At 53.2% G+C, this 19,242-nt stretch overlaps 1 protein-coding gene across 15 annotated transcripts in view; it reads left to right on the top strand.

The window, feature by feature from the left end:
• Positions 1–19,242, top strand: part of atf2 (activating transcription factor 2) — a 282,067-nt gene that overhangs the window by 207,196 nt on the left and 55,629 nt on the right. For all 15 annotated transcript variants that reach the window (XM_072476561.1, XM_072476517.1, XM_072476614.1 and 12 more), the window contains one exon: positions 17,880–18,029. In XM_072476561.1, coding sequence (XP_072332662.1) covers positions 17,880–18,029 — 150 coding nt within the window. The remainder of the gene's footprint in view (positions 1–17,879; positions 18,030–19,242) is intronic.

Raw genomic sequence — 19,242 nt, 5'->3', positions numbered from 1 at the left:
CGGTGTTGTCCATTCTAGTTTCAAATTAAAGTCAAATAGTTTCAGATGGAACATTTACTGAAACAATTTATTTTCCTATAGCTATGCTGTTCACCTTCTAGACTTTCAACCATTTCACCACTGCACTGTACATCAAGGAATTTTTTTAATTTTAGCACACATCACATTTGCTTTGTTTCTGCCATGTTCTCTGTAGGTAGAGCAAAGTAGAGAATTCCCAGTTTTAATGATATTCCAAGCATTCTTTTAGAAATGCTTAATACCATTTACCACCAGTTCAGTTTAGTTGTTTTCCCTGTATTTACTCATTGTAGTAACAGAAAAATCAGGAAGTGACAAGGGGCGGGATTCTCCTTGAATCGGCGCGATGGACCGAACACGGCTCCAAAAACGGCACGAATCACACCAACGTCGGGCACCCCGAAATGTCGCGAATTCTCCGGCTGGGAATGGGCTAGTAGCGGCGTGACGCCATTCACGACAGCGTCTCCCATCACGGACGCGCGCGGTGTCATTGCACTAAAGACGCCCCACCCCCACCCCCAGAGACCCGGCAAAATGGCTGCCTGCCGCGCAGTGCCAAGTGAGACCCCTCACTGCCTGCCCCCTTTCCCCCATCCCACATCCCTCCTTCCCCATATCCCCTTCCCCCATATCCCCCCTTCCCCATATCCCCATATCCCACCTTCCCCCATATCCCCCTTATCCCATATCCCCCCTTATCCCATATCCCCCCTTCCCCCATATCCCCTTCCCCCATTTCCCCCATATCCCCCCTCCATTCCATATCCCCCATTCCCCCCATATCCCCCTCCCTTCATATCCGCTTCCCCCATTTCCCCATATCCTCCCTCCCCCACATCCCCCATATCCCCCTCCCTTCATATCCGCTTCCCCCATTTCCCATATCCTCCCTCCCCCCACATCCCCCATATCCCCTTTCCCCCATCTCCCCTTCCCCATCTCCCCTTTCCCCATATCCCCTTCCCCCATATCCCCCTTCCCACCATATCCCCTCTTCCCCCAAATCCCCTTCTCCATATCCCCCCTTCCCCCATATCCTCCCTTCCCTCATATCCCCTTCCCCATATCCCCCTTCCCCCATATCCCCCCATGACCGCCTTCCCCCATGTTCCCCCATATCCCCCTTCCCCCATATTCCCCCATATCCCCTTCCCCCATATCCCACCTCCCCCCCATATCCCCTCTTCCCCCATATCCCCCCTTCCCCATATTCCCCCTTCCCCCATATCCCCCTTCCCCCATATCCCCCCATATGGGGGAAGGGGATATGGGGGAAGGGGATATGGGGAAGGAGGATATAGGTGAAGGGGAGATATGTGGGGATATGGGGGAAGTGGGGATATGGGAGAAGGGGGATATGGAGGAAGGGGGGATATGGGGAGGGGGATTTGGGGCGATGGGAGATATGGGGGAAGGGGGGACAAACCCGGCCCATCGACACCCACACACAGGGGACGGATGGACAGGAATCACCACTCCAGGGGACCCTGGACTTCGAGTCGGATGAGGAGCACGCCATTACTCCACTGCTATCTCCTACACCCTCCACCATCGCAGAGACACTCACCTCCGTTGGGCACTTTAGCGATGAGGCACCTGGGACACTAACTGGTGCGCACAACACAGCCTTCCCGGTACAGCAGGTGGAGGCAGGAGCAGCCGAGGGGCCGGGCAGTCGGAGGGCAGCCCGGCGCAGGCAACCATCTGCTGCCCAGACGGGTCCCGGGTTCCTGGAGTTACCACACCCACCCATAGACCCGATGCAGGCACGGACTAAGGGACGACCGCAGGGGGTGACGGCCGGCTTGCGGCAGCTGCAGACGAAGGTGGAGGAGTCCACCCGCGTGCAGGAGCAGGGAGTGGTGCCGGTCATGCATGCCACCCAGGCCGACACCGCACGGATGGCGTCCGCGGTGGAGGCAATGGGTGCGACGGTGTCAGACATGGGTCGCAGAATGCAAGGTGTGGGGCTTTCCGTGCAAGCGGCATCCGTGGCCCAGGACATGGCTGCCCTCTCACAAGCAGCCATGAGGCAGAGCCAGCTGCAGATCGCAGAGGCGCTCAACGCCGTGGCCCAGTCTCAGCAGGCCATCGCTGAGGGCATCGGCGCCATTGCCCAGGTGCTGGCCGGCATCGCCCAGACACAGACAGGGATGGCCAACTCACTGAGCTCCATGGCTGCAAACTTGCAGACCCTTGTTGTTACCAGAGCAGGCCTCTAGGACTGGCAATGCCAGGTGTCGGGGGGGGGGGGCGGCGTCGGGTGCTCAGTCCGTTCGTATACCTGACCCATGTAGAGGCCAGGGGGCCATTAGGCACCCGGAGGCAGGAAGAGGTGCTGGGGCCCGTTTGGGACCCCTGTAGGGGAGGTCCCGTCGCCGCGACACCTCAGACTCCCCCCCCCCCCCCCGTCCCAGGTGCATCTGATGGGTAACAGGCTGGCAGCTCGCCATCCCAGTCGCCCGAGCTGCAGCCTGGCCCATCTAGGCCGGGCCGCCCCAGGAAACGGCCGCCAAAGGGGCCCCTAGTCACAGGGCAGGAATCACAGGAGTCCACCTCCAGTTCTGCTGCATCTTCTGGGGAACCACCTAGACGTAGTCATGGTGGCCAACAAATTAGACACTGAGCAAGTTGTCACGGGTGCAGGGCACAGTTTAGTTCTGGGGCTAGGGCACGTGTATGAACTGTTTGTTATTAAAATCACTTTCACACCCACAGAAGCTGCCTTTGTGCTCTGTCAAATGCGTGCGGAGATGTGGTGTGAGGTGAGCGCCAGTGGGTGTATGAGGGGTGATAGAACGTTGGCCTCAGGTAAGTGTGTTCCTCCATCCCCCGAGTCGCCCTCGCCATCCCCCCGGGCAGACGACGGGACCGTGCGCTGCAGTGTCACGGCCGCATGTAGGGACGGTCCGGGTGGAGGGTGGTACTGTGGCCATGGATCAGACATTGTCCAACGATGTAGAGTCCAGAGCTCATCGCAGGCGGATTGTCATCATCCTCCATGGCCTACAATAGACACGCTTCCACCGGCGACTGTGTGAGCCCGGCCTGTTGTGCCGCAGGTGGATGTGCAATGGAGGGGTGGTGTGCATGCGGGTGCGGTATGGGTGATTGGTGTTGGGTGGGTGGGGTGAGGGTGGTTGATGTTGGGTGGGTGGTGTGAGGGTGGCTGGTGTTCGGTGAGCGGGGTGAGGGTGGTTGGTGTTAGGTGGGTGGGGTGAGGGTGGTTGGTGTTAGGTGGGTTGGGTGAGGGTGGTTGGTGTTAGGTGGGTGGGGTGAGGGTGGTTGGTGTTAGGTGGGTGGGGTGAGGGTGGTTGGTGTTAGGTGGGTGGGGTGAGGGTGGTTGGTGTTAGGTGGGTGGGGTGAGGGTGGTAGGCTGGTGCCGTAGTGTGCAGTCTGTGCCCATACTCGGCGATTCCCACCTCCCCCTAGTCCATGAACCAGGTGGCTATCAGCCTGTCCTGGGCCCGCTGGTCCAGCCGGTAACGGTGGGCAGCCTCCCGTCCATGTCCACCCCGTCTGTCCTGACCATTGCCCCCATCCTCCTCATCTGGGGAGGTCTGCGCCTCGTCTTGTTGTTCCTCCCCTTCCCCCTCGTCTGCCTGCAGCACATCGCCCCCTCTGCTGGGCTATGTTGTGAAGGACGCAGCAGACCACATGCGGCCGACCCTATCTGACGGGTACTGGAGGGCCCCTCCAGAGCGATTCAGGCACCTGAAGCACATCTTCAGCATCCCAAAGCACCTCTCTATCACACCCCTGGTCGCTGCATGGGCATCGTTGTAGCGGTTCTCCATGTCAGTCTGTGGCCTCCGTATAGGCGTCAGCAGCCACGACCGCAACGGGTAACCCCTGTCGCCCAGCAACCAACCCCTCAGCCGGGGGCGGCGTCCCTCGAACATGGTGGGGACGAAAGATTGCACCAATGTGAATGAGTCATGTACACTGCCCGGGTACCGGACGCAGACGTGCAGGATCATCATGCAGTGGTCATGGACTAGGTCCCCTTCCTATTCGTGAACATGGCCCTGTTATCCGCAGGTGGCTGCACGGCGACGTGCATCCCATCGATCGCCCCCTTGACCATAGGCATCCAGGCCACGGCAGAGAAGCCCTCTGCCCGGGCATTCTGGCTGGCCCGGTGCACAGGGAACTGGATGTAGCAGTCCGCAATGGCATATAGGACGTCTGTCACTGCACAGATACACCGGTGCACCGATGCCTGCGAGATGACGGACTGGTCCCCACTCGGCGCCTGGAATGACCCCGTGGCATAGAAGTTCAGGGCCACCCTAACCTTGACGGCCACGGGGAGAGGGTGTCCTCCCCCACTGCCACGCGGTGCCAGGTGTGCCATCAGGTGGCAGATGTGTACCACGGTTTCCCGGCACATCCGGAATCTCCTCCTGCATGCCGGTCTGTGAGGTCCTGGTACGACGAGCGGGGCCGGTACACACAGGGACTCATCGGGCATCTCCATCGCCGTGGCACCATGAACACCTCCTCCTCCTCCTCGTCCTGTCGTGCGGGCGGCCCTCCAGCCTGAGTGGCTGCCATCTGTCTCCCTGCGGCACGCTCCTCTGCGGCAGCCTCCGCCGCCTCCCTGGCACGCTTCTGCTCCAGCTCCCCCAGGGCAACATGTAGAAGTGCGGCTACCGCCACGGCGGCCAACATCGCTGGGTGATGACCAAACATAACGGCCTGCAGGGGTTGGGGATGGGGGGGGATAGACGACATGTCACAGCCAGGTTCCATGGGCTGCATGCTCGCGACTGTTGCCAGCTGGCACATGGCCAGGCGTACCCCCCCCCCCCCACCCTGGCACGCACCACCCCCAAACGCCTCCCCGGGACCACCCTCCCCAACCCCTGTCCTCCCTGGCATGCACCCTCCCCAACCCACCTCCTCCCTGGCACGCACCCTCCCCAACCCCCCTCCTCCCCGGCATGCACCCTCCCCAAACCCCCCTCTCCTCCCCGGCACGCACCCTCCCCAAACACCCCTCCTCCCCGGCACGCACCCTTCCCAACCCCCCTCCTCCCCGGCATGCACCCCCCCCAAACCTCCTCTCTCCTCCCCGGTACGCACCGTCCCCAACCCCATCCCCCCTCTCCTCCCCGGCACGCACCGTCTCCATCACTCGCCCTCTCCTCCCGGCACGCACCCTCTCCATCACTCACCCTCCCAGCACCCCGCCCCCCCCTCATCCCTGGCACGCACCCTCCCCAAACCCCCACCACCCTCCCCTCCCCAGCACGCTCCCTCCCCAACCATCCCCTCCCCGTCACGCACCCTCTCCATCACGTACCCTCCCCTCCAAACCCCAGCCCCTCCGGCCATTCCGCCCAGACCCTCCCTCGCCCCTCCATCCCCAGCCCTCACCCCCAGCCCCTCCAACCATTCCCCCCAGCCCCTCCCTCACCCCTACTCCCCCAGCCCCTCCCTCACCCCTCCTCCCCCAGCCCCTCTCGCCCCCAGCCTCTCCCTCTCCCCAGCCCCTCCCTCCCCCACTTCCCCCAGCCCCTCCCACCCCCAGCCCCTACCTCCCCCCAGCCCCTCCCTCCCGCAGCCCCTCCCCCCCCCACAGCCCTTCCCCCCCCAGCCCCCCAGAGCCCCTGCCCCCCGGCACGCACACTCCAACAGCTCCTGTGATCCCCCCCACCACCTGCAGCCGTGCCGTCACTTCTCCGGCCGCCGCCCCACGCCCTCCCCTACCTCCGCGCTGGCCGGCGACAACCAGCACGACTGGTTGACGCCATTAAATAGGTGGTTTGATTTATGCCGGCGTGACCCAGGTCACATCGGCGGGACTTCGGCCCATCCGGCCCAGAGAGTTGGGACAGCCCCGGGGCCCGTTGCGTCGCGCCGGTCCTCGACATTCTCCGAGGCACGCAACGCAATTCACGTCAACGGGATTTTTGGGGGGCCGGAGAATATCGCGGGGCGGCCGGGCGGGATTTACGCCGCCCCCCCCCGGTGATTCTCCGACCCACCGGGGGATCGGAGAATCCCGCCCCATATATTTGAATAGGTTACATTTCTGGGCCGGGAGTCTCCCCTACCCGGCGAGGCGGGGGGTCCCGGCTGGATGGAGTGGCGTGAACCAATCCGGCATCGGGCCGCCCCAAAGGTGTGGAGGGGCCAAGCCCTCACCTTGAAGGGTTAGGCCCACGCCAGAGTGGTTGGCACGCTGCCGGCCGGCGGGAAAGGCCTTTGGCGCCACGCCAGTCCGCGCATGCGGCTGCTGACGTCATCCCCGCGCATGCGCGGGGCGGGGTCACCTCCGCATCGGCCATTGCGGAGGCTATGGCTGAGGCGGAAGGAAAAGAGTGCCCCCATGGCACAGGCCCGCCCGCTGATCGGTGGACCCCGATCACGGGCCAGGCCACCATGAGGGCACCCCCCGGGTCCAGATCGCCCCGCGCGCGCCCCCCCCAGGACCCCGGAGCCCGCCAGTCCCGCCGGTAAGGTCAGTGGTTTGATTCACACCAGCGGGACTGGCATGACAGCAGCGGGACTTCGGCCCATCGCAGGCCGTAGAATCGCCGGGGGGGGCCGCCGACCGGCGCAGCACCGTTCCCGTCCCCACCAAATTTTCGGTGCTGGAGAATTCAGCGGCCGGCGGGGGCGGGATTCATGCTGCCCCCCGGCGATTTTCCGACCCGGCGAGGGGTCAGAGAATCCCACCCATGATGTTTAGCACAAGTTAGTGCTTAAAAATTAAAATCATTGTACTGAATATTGTGTGGACTTGCCTTTGAATGCGAATTTTTACATTTTATTTTGACATTGTTGAGGTACAATTTTGTAATTTGACTTTCATTCGGATGGCATGATTTTCTTCCTGTGAATAGAATCCTTAAAAAGAAAACTAACAGTCAAATTTAAATATACCGTATATAACTTAAAGACATGTCGTACTAAAAACAAACTTTACATAGTGCCTCCTAATAACTAAGCAAATATGGTGGGCGGGCATCTAATTTTTGGAATAATAAAACATAGCTCTTATTTTTAACTATTCCTTCAGGTATCTAATTCACTGAAAAGTTATGAACTGTATTTTAAAATGTTATTTGCCTCTTTATTGTAGAAATGCTTAAAATAATCCTTATTCCAGTGTTAAGTACTTTTATTAAACCATAGATTTTATTTAGAAATCGTCATTACAGACTATTTCAACAGTACTATCTTGAAGCGACTGCCCATTGTTTTTATTCAAATAGGTACATTGGAAAGGCAAAATTTTATTTTTGCTGAAAGAAAATTAGCAGGACAGGGACTGGAAATGGGCCTCACTATGATGCCGATTTAGTATTGTACTTGTTATTAAAGTCAGAAAAATGATGGAATGAGGAACTTCTGCCTTGCTATCATGATCATATATGCTTTGCCAAAGGCTCATATTACAATGCCTACAGAATACCACGTTATTTGGACAGTAGGTTATTATTAGTATGCACTACTATTTGAAGAATAGAGTTGTCTGTCAGAGAAGTTCATCTATCACACCTGATTAGGTTGCGTTAATTATCAACCAGGTTGAAGTAGTATATTTGACAATAGTTGAGGCAAATGAGACAACCACCTTCCTCTGTTGAAATTGTACCCACCGTAAAGCTGCCAGGCATTGGCAGTGGTCATGATATATTGTTTGGACTGCTTCTTCCCTTCTGCCTGAAGAATATAGCATGATGAGCAGCCATGCAAATAGAGTGTAAGATTTTATCAATCCACAGGGGACAGGAGGGCTAGTAAAATACAGGGGGGAGTCAAGCCAGAGGGGGGTCCCCAACAAAGTTATGCCTCTGGGCTACTTTGCTAGTGGTGAAAAACAGAAATGTGGACAATTTAGGCTATTAAAGACCCAATTAATGCCCTTGCTCAGGTTTTCAGCATTTTGCAGCAGCAGAGCATATCCACCTCCCCCTCCCCATACAGTGGGAGACTGTCAACTGTCTCCCAATTGCTTCCCAGGGGAGACTATCACACCTGGAGGCTAAGGAAGTGTCTCCCAGCAGCAAAGGCTGGCCCCAACGTTTCCACTGGAGAGGCTATCTCTCCCAACAAATGGGACCTCCCTGATCGATCCCTGCAGGTATAAACTTCTTCTCGTTCTCCTTGCAGCCTCAATAGCAGCCTGCTCTGTCAGAGGTGCCCTCCTTCTGCTTGGGCTGACAGTGTGGAGACCAAGCTCACTAACTTTAAGAGACCTTCACCAGGATGGTTGCCACCACGGACCCACTGTTCACCTGTATGATCTCGGGATCTGCATTTGGTTCCGACATTGGAACTTATTTCCTGCCAGTAAAATCCCAACCATGGTAGTTTAGCATGTTTCAAAATTAAACCACATTTGCTTTATGTCAATCTCAGTTACTCGGTAACTGCAAATTCCATCATCAAGATGCTGCAAAAGAAGATAATTTTTTGCCCTTTAGGCTACTCCCAAGCATCACCCTTTAGATAGAAGTCATAATTTCTTTCAGAAAGTGCCCAAAAAAAGCATAATATGGATAGTCATCCCACTAAGATTAAGTATCCCAAATAGGGTTTGTTCTTCCACCCTGTTCAAGCCAGTGAATTCCTTTATGGACTTCAGATTCAAAAAAAGGGTAATTTTATTTAGGTGGAAAAACCTCAGCATTGGAGTATCTGGAAAAAACAGAGGTATTACTTTGTGGGTTGCATCTTTTCATCATGTAGATTGCAATTAAGCTGTAAAAAGTAAAAATACTCACTGCGGTTCCTTGTAAGCTTTACGATGGCGAGGGAAAGCAAAAAATACAGTGCAAGTATCTAATTTATCCAGAATTTGACACTTTACCCCTCTCCTCAGATCACTTCTGATTAAATTGGTCATAATAGTAGTCATATTCATACAAGAGAGCAGGACATCGTTAGCTATATTCTGCTTTGTGACCACTGACGGTGCTACTTTTTTTCATTCTTTCTCGGGTCATGGGCATTGTCAGCTAGGCCAGCATTTATTGTCTATCCCAAATTACTGTTGACAAGGTGGTGGTGAGCTGGCTTGAACTTCTGCAGTCCATATAGTTTTGGTACACCCATAGTGCTATTAGGAAGGTAATTCCAGGATTTTGACCCAGCGACGGAATGGCAATATAATTCCAAGTCAGGTTGGTGTGAGGCTTGCAGAGGAACTTGTAAGTGGTGGTGTACCCAGGCATCTGCTGCCCTTGTCCTTCTAGTTGGTAGAGGTCACGAGTTTGGAAGGTGCTGTCAAAGGAGACTTGGTGAGTTGCTGCAGTGCATCTTGTTGATGGTACACACTGCTGCCATAATGCATCTGTGGTGGATGGGGTGCCAATCAAGGGGCTGCTTTGTCTTGGATGGTGTCGAGCTTCTTGTGATGTTGCAGCAAGTGGAGTGTATTCCATCACATTCATGAATTGTTCCTTGTAGACGTTCTATGTTCTATGGTGGCAGGCTTTGGGGAATCGGAGGTGAGTTACTCCGCAGAATCTGACCTGCTCTTGTAGCCACGTTATTTATATGACTGGTCCAGTTCAGTTTCTGATCAATGGTAACCCCTCCCCCAGGATGTTGATAGTGGGGATTCAGCAATGGTAATGCCATTGAAGTCATGGGTGATAGCTGAATTCTCTCTCATTGAAGATGGTCATTGCTCAGCACTTGTGTGATGTGAACATTACTTGCCACTTATTAGTCCAAGCCTGAATGTTATTTAGGTCTTCCTGCATTTGAGCACGGACTGCTTCAATATCTGAAGAGTCACGAATGGCACTGAACATTATGCTATCATCAGCTGATGGCCCACAGCTTTGGATGCCCAGTTCTGAGTTGCTAGATTGGTTTGAAATCTATCACATTTAACACAGTTGTAGTGCCACGTAACACGATGGAGAGTATTCTCAGGACACGATATTCCGGCCTTGTTACACTCACGGTCAAGTGTAACGAGGCTGGTGAATAAAAGGAGAGCCAAAAATGAGATCCACGCTGGGCGGCAAACACTTTGCAATGCAACCGGCCTGCTCCCGTAGGTGAAATAGGGATCTCGCCGTAGCGTGGCAAGAAACCAATTATCACCACTTAAGCCCTATTTCCATACAATTAATGAGAGCGACCCCATATCCAACTGCCTCCTCTCATTCGTCGGCCTCCCCAGCAAGTGCTCACGCCTGCACAGATTAGTACTCCTTTTGAAAAACGTGAACCTGGCGGAAGGGCTTCTGTGGGGAGCCGAGGAGGTGAGTAGCCATCTTTGCTCACAGGCAAAGAGCCTGGGCGTACCACCCCAGTGTTCGGCGGGGGATGGGGGACCTACCGCAGGGGTGGGCCGCATTGGGAGGGTGGGGCGGGGAGGCACTGGGGGGTAACTGGGGGACAATCACTTGCAGCACTACCATGCCAACCCCTGGATCCCAACCCCATTCCGGGGGCAACCCTTGTCCCTGCCCATCTGCCCCACCAACCACCCATACGCACCACCGACCGCTGAGGACTCTGGCCGTGCGGCTGAAGGCAATCGCTAATAGGGAATTGGCAAGTGAGTACTTGACACATACCAAGTGGATTCCCGTGGGTGGGCGGGCCATGCAGCATGTGGGAATCATTGTCTAGCATTCCAATTGCACCTTGATGCCTGGACACTGCTTGAACACTGCAGAAGGCAACACCACACATGCAGCAGCCAACATCCGAACACCCAGGGGATGGGACACAGCTCTGGGGACATGTCCACAACCGGAGGCTGGGTGAGCACCACGGCGGGGGCGGGAACCCGAGGGAGCTGGTGGCCACTGTCGCCACTACATGGGACGTGTCCGAGTTGGCACCCAGCATCCCCTCCTTCCAACCAGTGCCCATAGGGCCCTGGGTTTCATGTTGGGACGGAGGGCCAGCTTGTTCAAGCCTCTGCTGCCCATGCATCATCTGGCTCTGCCAGCCCTGGCGGCTCCCCATGGTCCACACCATGGTGCCGACACCCTCAGCGATGCTCCTCTGTCTGGGCCATGCTCTGCAGTGCCTCAGCCATGCCCACCTGCGACTGGAACAAGCACCGCAGAGTCTCGGCCATGCCCATCTGACAGCAGGACATGACCCGCAGAACCTCATTAATTCTGGTTCTGGTTGACCAGTGAGTCAGACATTCTGCCGAGACCCTCAGCCATGGCCGTCACTGACTGCGCAACACCTTGGACATCTTCACTCATGGTGCCGACGCAGTGCTCTCCACTGCAGTCGCAACCCTAGCAGTGTTAGCCTCAGTACCACATTGCCGGCAACGTCTCCTGTGGACTCCGAGGGCAACTCCCTCACGACTGTATACCACTGTGCTACCACTCTGGTGGAACAGGACATACCCAGAGCTGGTGATGGTAGTGTCTGGGACATTGTGAGTTAGGATTCAGTGAATATGACTATCTCAGACTATTGCTTGACTAGTCTGCAGGCCACCACTCCCAATTTTTAAACAACCCCCTAATTTTTAGTAAGAAGGACTTTGCAGGGTCGACACAGCTGGGTTTGCTATTGTTTCCAGTACCTAGGTCGTTGCAGGGTGTTGTATCTGGTTTCATTCCTTTTTTTCGACATTTTAGTGGTTTTTGATCAAACTGAATGATTTGCCTTTTCAGAAGGCATTTATGTGTCAACCATCTTGTCATGGGTCTGGAATCACGTAGACCAAACCAGGTAAGGATGGAAGATTTCTCTAAAGGGCATTACAAATCAGATGAGTTTTTTACAACAATGGTTTCATGGTGACTATTACTGAGAATAGTGTGGTGTTGGGTGTTCTAACACACAGAAGAGCCAACACAGTTGCATATGGTACAACACTTGTTTATTTAAACTTGCTATTTACAACTTGGTCTTTGCACTCTGCACGTGGGGGGCTCCCTGCTTGTGGTGTTTCAACAGCTCTTTCATGCTTCCTTCTCCCCAGACCTACTGACCTCCAGGTGTCGTGCTCGTGCTTTTTATGTGGTTGGTGTTCTTGTCTGTGATTGGTTGTGGTGTTGTGTACTCTGATTTGCCTGTTAGTGTGTCCATCATGATGTGTGTGTTTGAATATCATGACATCCCCCCTTTTTACAAAGATATGTGCCTACGTGGTAATAAATATGATCGTGACGTGAGTGCATCTAAGAGTGTGTGTGTGTCGTGTGCAGCATGTGTCTATGACGGAACTATGTACATGGGGCGATGTCGAGTGCGTCACATGAATCCAGTTGTACCATAACATAACAGAAATGCGAACGAGAGAAGAAGAAAAAAAAATTTTGAACAGTTGTCCAGTCAGACGACATCTGGAACGATAAACAACAACAGGTTATCATGTAAAATTGTCCAACTTATTAAACATATGAACTGTATTATAAGTCCATTCTAATGGGTTTGCGACGAATTCGGGTTGACCGCCTTAAGGGTGGATCAAGAACCACCGGCTGCTGTGCAGGCATGGCCATGGGTGGCGATGGAAAGGGCGTGATGTGCGGCAGCTCCACAAAGTCATCCTCGGAAGCCTGTTGAGGATCTGGCGTGTTGTGTGGCTGTGAACGTGGAAGTCGGCGAAGGGCGCGCCGATTGCGGCGACGCACGGAACCATCCGGCATGCGAACCAGGAACGAGCGGGGAGCCACTTGTCGGAGGACTTCGGCCGGTGCTGACCAGCCACCATACGGTTGATGGACGCGTACTTTGTCTCCGGAGGACAGGGGGGGCAGGTCCGTCGCTCGTGTGTCGTACCGACCTTTCTGGCGATCACGCTGCAGTTGCATGTCCCGAAGAACCGCCTCATGGTCTGTTGTCGGTGCCAGGACGGAAGGTACCGTCGTCCTGAGGGAGCGACCCATTAGTAGCTGCGCTGGCGAGAGGCCCGTGGATAACGGGGCCGATCGATAGGCCAGCAAGGCAAGGTTAAAGTCCGATCCGGCATCAGCCGCCTTGCACAGGAGCCGCTTTGCGATGTGGACACCCTTTTCAGCCTTCCCGTTCGATTGTGGATGCAGAGGGCTGGATGTCACATGAGTGAAACCATATGCTGCGGCAAAGGACGACCATTCACGGCTGGCAAAACAAGGTCCATTGTCTGACATGACAGTCCTTGGAATGCCATGGCGAGCAAACGTTTCCTTGCAGGCCCCAATGACTGCGGACGACGTCAGATCATGGAGAGGCATGACTTCCGGGTAGTTTGAGAAGTAGTCTATAATAACAATGTAATCTCTGCCGAGCGCGTGAAATAGGTCAACACCCACCTTCGCCCAGGGGGACGTCACCATCTCGTGTGGTAGAAGTGTTTCCGGAGGTTGCGCCGGCTGAAACCTCTGACAGGTTGTGCAGTTGAGCACCATGTTGGCTATGTCTTCATTAATACCCGGCCAATATACCGCCGCCCGGGCCCTTCGTCTGCATTTTTCGACACCCAAGTGGCCTTCGTGTAGTTGACGAAGAATCATCTGGCGCACACTGTGTGGAATGACGATCCTATGCGATTTCATAAGGACCCCGTCTATATTGGTGAGATCATCTCGCACATTGTAAAACTGGGGGCACTGCCCTTTTAGCCACCCTTCCGTCATGTGGCGCATCACTCGCTGCAGCAGAGGGTCAGTCGCCGTCTCTGCGCGTATGTGGGCCAGACAAGGATCATCAGCTGGCATATTTGCTGCTGTCAGAGTCACGTGTGCCTCAATTTGACGCACGAACCCCTCCGCATCTGGTGGTGTGCTCACTGCTCGGGAAAGAGTGTCCGCCACTATGAGTTCCTTCCCCGGAGTGTAGATCAGTTCAAAATCGTACCTCCTGAGTTTGAGTAAGATGCGCTGGAGGCGAGGAGTCATGTCGTTCAGGTCTTTGTTAATGATGTTGACCAGGGGGCGGTGGTCAGTTTCGACCGTGAATCGTGGCAGGCCATACACATAGTCGTGGAACTTGTCCAGTCCAGTTAACAAGCCCAGGCATTCTTTTTCGATTTGCGCGTAGCGCTGTTCGGTAGGGGTCATGGCTCGTGAGGCATACGCAACCGGGGCCCATGATGACGTGCTGTCTTTTTGCAGGAGTACCGCTCCAATACCAGATTGGCTGGCGTCTGTTGAGATCTTTGTAGGGCGAGTCGCGTCAAAGAAGGCCAGCACTGGTGCCGTGACCAGTTTGTGCTTGAGCTCCTCCCATTCCTGCTGATGCGACTGGTGCCAGTTGAATTCCGTCGATTTTTTTACGAGATGGCGCATGTTTGTTGTATGAGAAGCCAGGTTGGGAATGAACTTCCCAAGGAAGTTGACCATGCCCAGGAATCTTAAGACAGCCTTCTTGTCAGCCGGTCGTGGCATGGCTGTGATGGCGCTAACCTTGTCTGCATCGGGACGGACCCCGGACCTTGAGATGTGGTCCCCGAGGAATTTCAGCTCCGTCTGGCCGAAAGCACACTTCGCACGGTTGAGACGCAGGCCATTTTGCCGTATGCGGGTGAAGACACGTCGAAGACGATGCATGTGTTCCTGCGGAGTGGTGGACCAAATGATGATATCGTCCACATATACACGTACCCCTTCGATGCCTTCCATCATCTGCTCCATAATGCGGTGGAATACTTCAGATGCCGAAATGATGCCGAATGGCATCCGGTTGTAGCAGAATCTGCCAAAAGGGGTGTTGAATGTGCATAGTCTTCGGCTGGCCGGGTCCAGTTGGATCTGCCAGAATCCTTTGGACGCATCCAATTTAGTGAATATGTTGGCTCGCGCCATCTCGCTGGTGAGGTCTTCTCGTTTTGGGATGGGATAGTGTTCCCGCATGATGTTGTTGTTCAGATCTTTTGGATCTATACATATACGGAGCTCGCCAGAGGGCTTCTTTACACAGACCATGGAGCTGACCCATGGCGTGGGCTCCGTGACCTTGGATAGGACCCCTTGGTCCTGAAGAATCTGCAGTTGTGCCTTGAGGCGGTCTTTGAGAGGCGCAGGAACCCTGCGAGGTGCGTGAACGACAGGGATGGCGTCCGGTCTGAGTCGAATCTTGTACGTGTGTGGCAATGTCCCCATGCCTTCAAAAACCTCCTGGTTGTGAGCGAGGAGGGAATGGAGATTCGCGTGGAACTCAGCATCCGGGAAGTCGGATATCTCATCTGGAGAGAGAGACATGATGCGCTGTACCAGGTGAAGGACCTTACACGCTTGTGCGCCCAGTAACGAGTCCTTTGATGAGCCCACAACTTCGAAGGGGAGTGTGGCCGTGTACCTCTTGTGAGTCACCTGTAGCTGGCAAGATCCTACGGACGGGATAACGTTCCCGTTATAGTCAACCATCTTAAGCCGGGATGGTGTGATGAGTGGTTTGACCTTCATGGCCTGGACTGCAGAGTAAGCAATCAGGTTGGCGGATGCGCCGGTGTCCAGACGGAAGGCGACGCGCGATCGGTTGACCGTCAGGGTGGCACACCACTCATCGTCTGGATTGATGGCATTGACCTTGTTGACATCAATGACGGCAACTCTGAAGTCATCCTGGTCATCTGCATCACTTAACTGGAAGTCTTGATGCGTGGGCTGGACGGTCCTGACTCGTGTGCGAGGTTGTCGAGGATGCGCCGGATCCATGGGTTGAGCCGCACGACAGCGGGCTGCGTAGTGGCCTATCATGGCACATCTGTTGCACTGTTGGTATTTTGCAGGACATTGCCCTTTTAAGTGTAGACCTCCACACTTGCTGCACGTCATGACGTCACGGCGTTCGTTGCGCCACTGCGCATGCGCAGTGCGATCTTGCGGTGGGCGCGCCTGCGCAGTGCGTCCCTCGTTGTGGCCGTTATTCTTGGCGCGCACCTGCGCGGGAGACCGCGAAAAGCGCGGGAAGCGGCCGCTGTCGTCCGGGCCGTGGGGCGGGAAGAAATCGACGGCCTGGATGCGTTCAACGTCGTGGGCGGCCTGGCTTGCCGATTCGACGGCTGGGGACCCCCTCCGTGCCAACTCGGACGCCTGAAATCGGGCAAAACGGCAGGTCGCATTTTCATGGAGGACACAGGCTTCCACAGCAGACGCTAAGGTGAGGCTCTTTATTTTAAGAAGCTGCTGGCGTAGGCCACTGGAGGCAACGCCAAAAACAATCTGGTCCCTGATCATGGACTCTGTAGTGGTGCCGTAACCGCAGGACTGCGCTAGAATCCGGAGGTGCGTCAAAAAGGGTTGAAAAAGCTCCTCCTTACCTTGCAGGCGTTGCTGAAAGATGTATCTTTCGAAAGTTTCGTTTACTTCAGTTTGAAAGTGCTGGTCCATTTTGAGGATGACCGTGTCATATTTGGCCTGGTTTTCGCCTTCCTCGAACACCAGTGAATTAAAGACATCATTTGGGTGGGGGCCTGCGTAGAAGAGGAGCATTGCAATCTTCGAATCATCCGAGACATTCTGTTTTTCGGTGGCACGGATGTACAGGTCAAATCGCTGCCTGTAGAGCTTCCAGTTGGTGCCTAGGTTCCCCGTGACTTGCATCGGCTGCGGTTTGCCGGTGTGGTCCATGTCCAGAATGGCAGGTTGGTAGGCAGGTATCGATCCACTCCTGTACCATGTGGTGTTGGGTGTTCTAACACACAGAAGAGCCAACACAGTTGCATATGGTACAACACTTGTTTATTTAAACTTGCTATTTACAACTTGGTCTTTGCACTCTGCACGTGGGGGGCTCCCTGCTTGTGGTGTTTCAACAGCTCTTTCATGCTTCCTTCTCCCCAGACCTACTGACCTCCAGGTGTCGTGCTCGTGCTTTTTATGTGGTTGGTGTTCTTGTCTGTGATTGGTTGTGGTGTTGTGTACTCTGATTTGCCTGTTAGTGTGTCCATCATGATGTGTGTGTTTGAATATCATGACAAATAGCTTTTAAATTCCCAATTTGTCTACTGAATTTAAATTCAGGCAACATGGGATTCACATCCATTGAATTTCTAGTCCAGCGACATTACCATTATGCCTCCTCCTCCTCCCCCATCCCCTCTATCCTTTGCAGCTGTTTATGAGCCAGACTAATTTTGAAGCAGTGGCAGATAGGCTACTTTCATTCTGAGTTGACAATTCACTGGGTGAGAATTAGGTACCTTTTGTAATTTAGGAAATTTTCAGTTTCCATTTTGCTTACGGATTTGAAGTATTAGTCCCGTGACATGTATTCAATCTACCAGCAGCATCCGTAGAGGTCAGGGCCAGAATTGTCCGGTCATTGCAATTCGCTTTTCCTGCCGGCAGTGCAACGCGCTCGCAGGTTTCCCGATTACGTGGGTGGTTGCAATGGGAAAAGGCGCTGCCGAGAAACATGTGGCTGGAGACCGGAGAATCCAACCCCAGATATATTGGGCGGGGTTCTCTGGTCTCCCAGCCACGTGTTTCTTGGCGGCGGGATTCTCTGCTCCCGTCGCTGTCAACGGGAATTCCCACCGGGGAAGCCCGTGGGAGGGGCGGGGGGTGCTGCCAGCGAGACCCGAGAAATCCGTTGCCATTGCCATTGTCTCCCAGGTAAGTCTATTTGTAAACCGTCTCATCTTCACACAAAAAGCCCACATTACTGTTTACCAATCATTTTCAAATGATTGGTGCATTTACCAATGCATTTAGTAATGCAGGAATACGTTTTTAAAAATGTAATACAATGCGTTCTTAATACACAAATAGACTCTCTTCATCGTATCAAAATAAGTCGTAAGGTTTTGGTGTGAACTCAAACAGATTTTAAAATCATGTTTAGTTGAAGAAGTTTCCAAGTCTGCCTAACATCTACAGATTTAGATATTGCGAATTTGTAAATTCTCTTGAATCTTAACTGATATATTTTGGTATACCAGTGAAACTGCTGGTTTGGTTTGATTTTTTTTGCAGCGACTAAAAGCAGCTTTAACACAACAGCTCCCTCAGATTACTAATGGTAATAATACCATTGGTCAAACAAGTGGCACAGTGAGGATTCAGACAAAGGAAGCTCGTCCACAGTCACTGCAGCAGGCTGCAACTTCCACTACTCAACCAATGGTATGTAAGAAAAACAATCTCCAAATGAACACTTCATAAATCTACAATAATGTTCACTTCTTCAAAACTGTACCATGCTAAGCTTTTGAGTAGTCCTGAGTATTATTCATAATGTTCACTTCTTCAAAACTGTACCATGCTAAGCTTTTGAGTAGTCCTGAATATTATTCATTAAAAAAATATTGTTCTGCACATTTTATCAACATAGTGGCTTATCACAATGTTACCTTGAACAATTTGGACTTTTATTTTCATAAATGTAGCGTACCCAATTCATTTTTTTCCCAATTAAGGGGCAATTTAGCGTGTTCAATCCACCTATCTTGCACATCTTTTTAGGTTGTGGGGGCGAAACCCACGCAAACATGGAGAGAATGTGCAAACTCCACACGGACAGTGACCCAGAGCTGGGATCGAACCTGGGACCTCAGGGCCGTGAGGCAACACCGCTAACTCACCGTGCTGCCCAACAATTTGGACTTTTTAACCATGTTATATTAATGCCAGTGGTAGAAACCTAATTGCATAACAGTTAACATTACTTGCACTGAAATAATTATTTTGAAGATCATGAACAAGTTACTTACAGAGGAGGAAGACCATTCAACCTACTTTTCATTCAGAAAGGCTCTAAAAGTCCTCCCATTGTAGCACCCATGTGTTTCTTAAATGATTCCAGGGTCATCTTCGGTGCTACATCGAAGAATCCCATGTTAAATATTGATCGTTCCCTCAGTGAAAAACTTCTTAATGGATAATTACTAAATGTATCTTTTACTAATTTCAGCCTATCTTTCCTCTCACAATTTAGGTTAAGGTAATATTCCAGAATTTACCTCTTCCATACAATTTACTATCTTTTATACTTCTGAAGAAACACCTCTCTTCTCCAGTCTTTCTACATAGCTCAGACATTTGTCAATTGTTGTTTTGAGCACTGCCCCCAACTGGAATGTCAACTCTTGTGTCTCAGTGACCAGAACTGGGTACAGCACTTAAGGTGCACTCTGACCAGAGGACTATACAGTTTGATCATGATTCTCTTTGACTTTTATTTTATTTTACTAGCTAAAGGATCCAATATTCTGTTTTGATAGCTGTTCTGCATTGGCTGGATATATTGAGCACTGAATCTAAGTCTTTTTCAATTCATCCCTCCTTAGCTATGCTTACATTCAACAGTGTGTCAATGAATATGATAAATGTCATCTCT

This window comes from Scyliorhinus torazame, chromosome 2 (genome assembly GCF_047496885.1).
Source record: "Scyliorhinus torazame isolate Kashiwa2021f chromosome 2, sScyTor2.1, whole genome shotgun sequence".
NCBI classification, from domain to species: Eukaryota; Metazoa; Chordata; class Chondrichthyes; order Carcharhiniformes; family Scyliorhinidae; genus Scyliorhinus; species Scyliorhinus torazame.
Note: the sequence above shows the minus strand (reverse complement) of the source record. Positions and strands in the feature narration are given on the sequence as shown.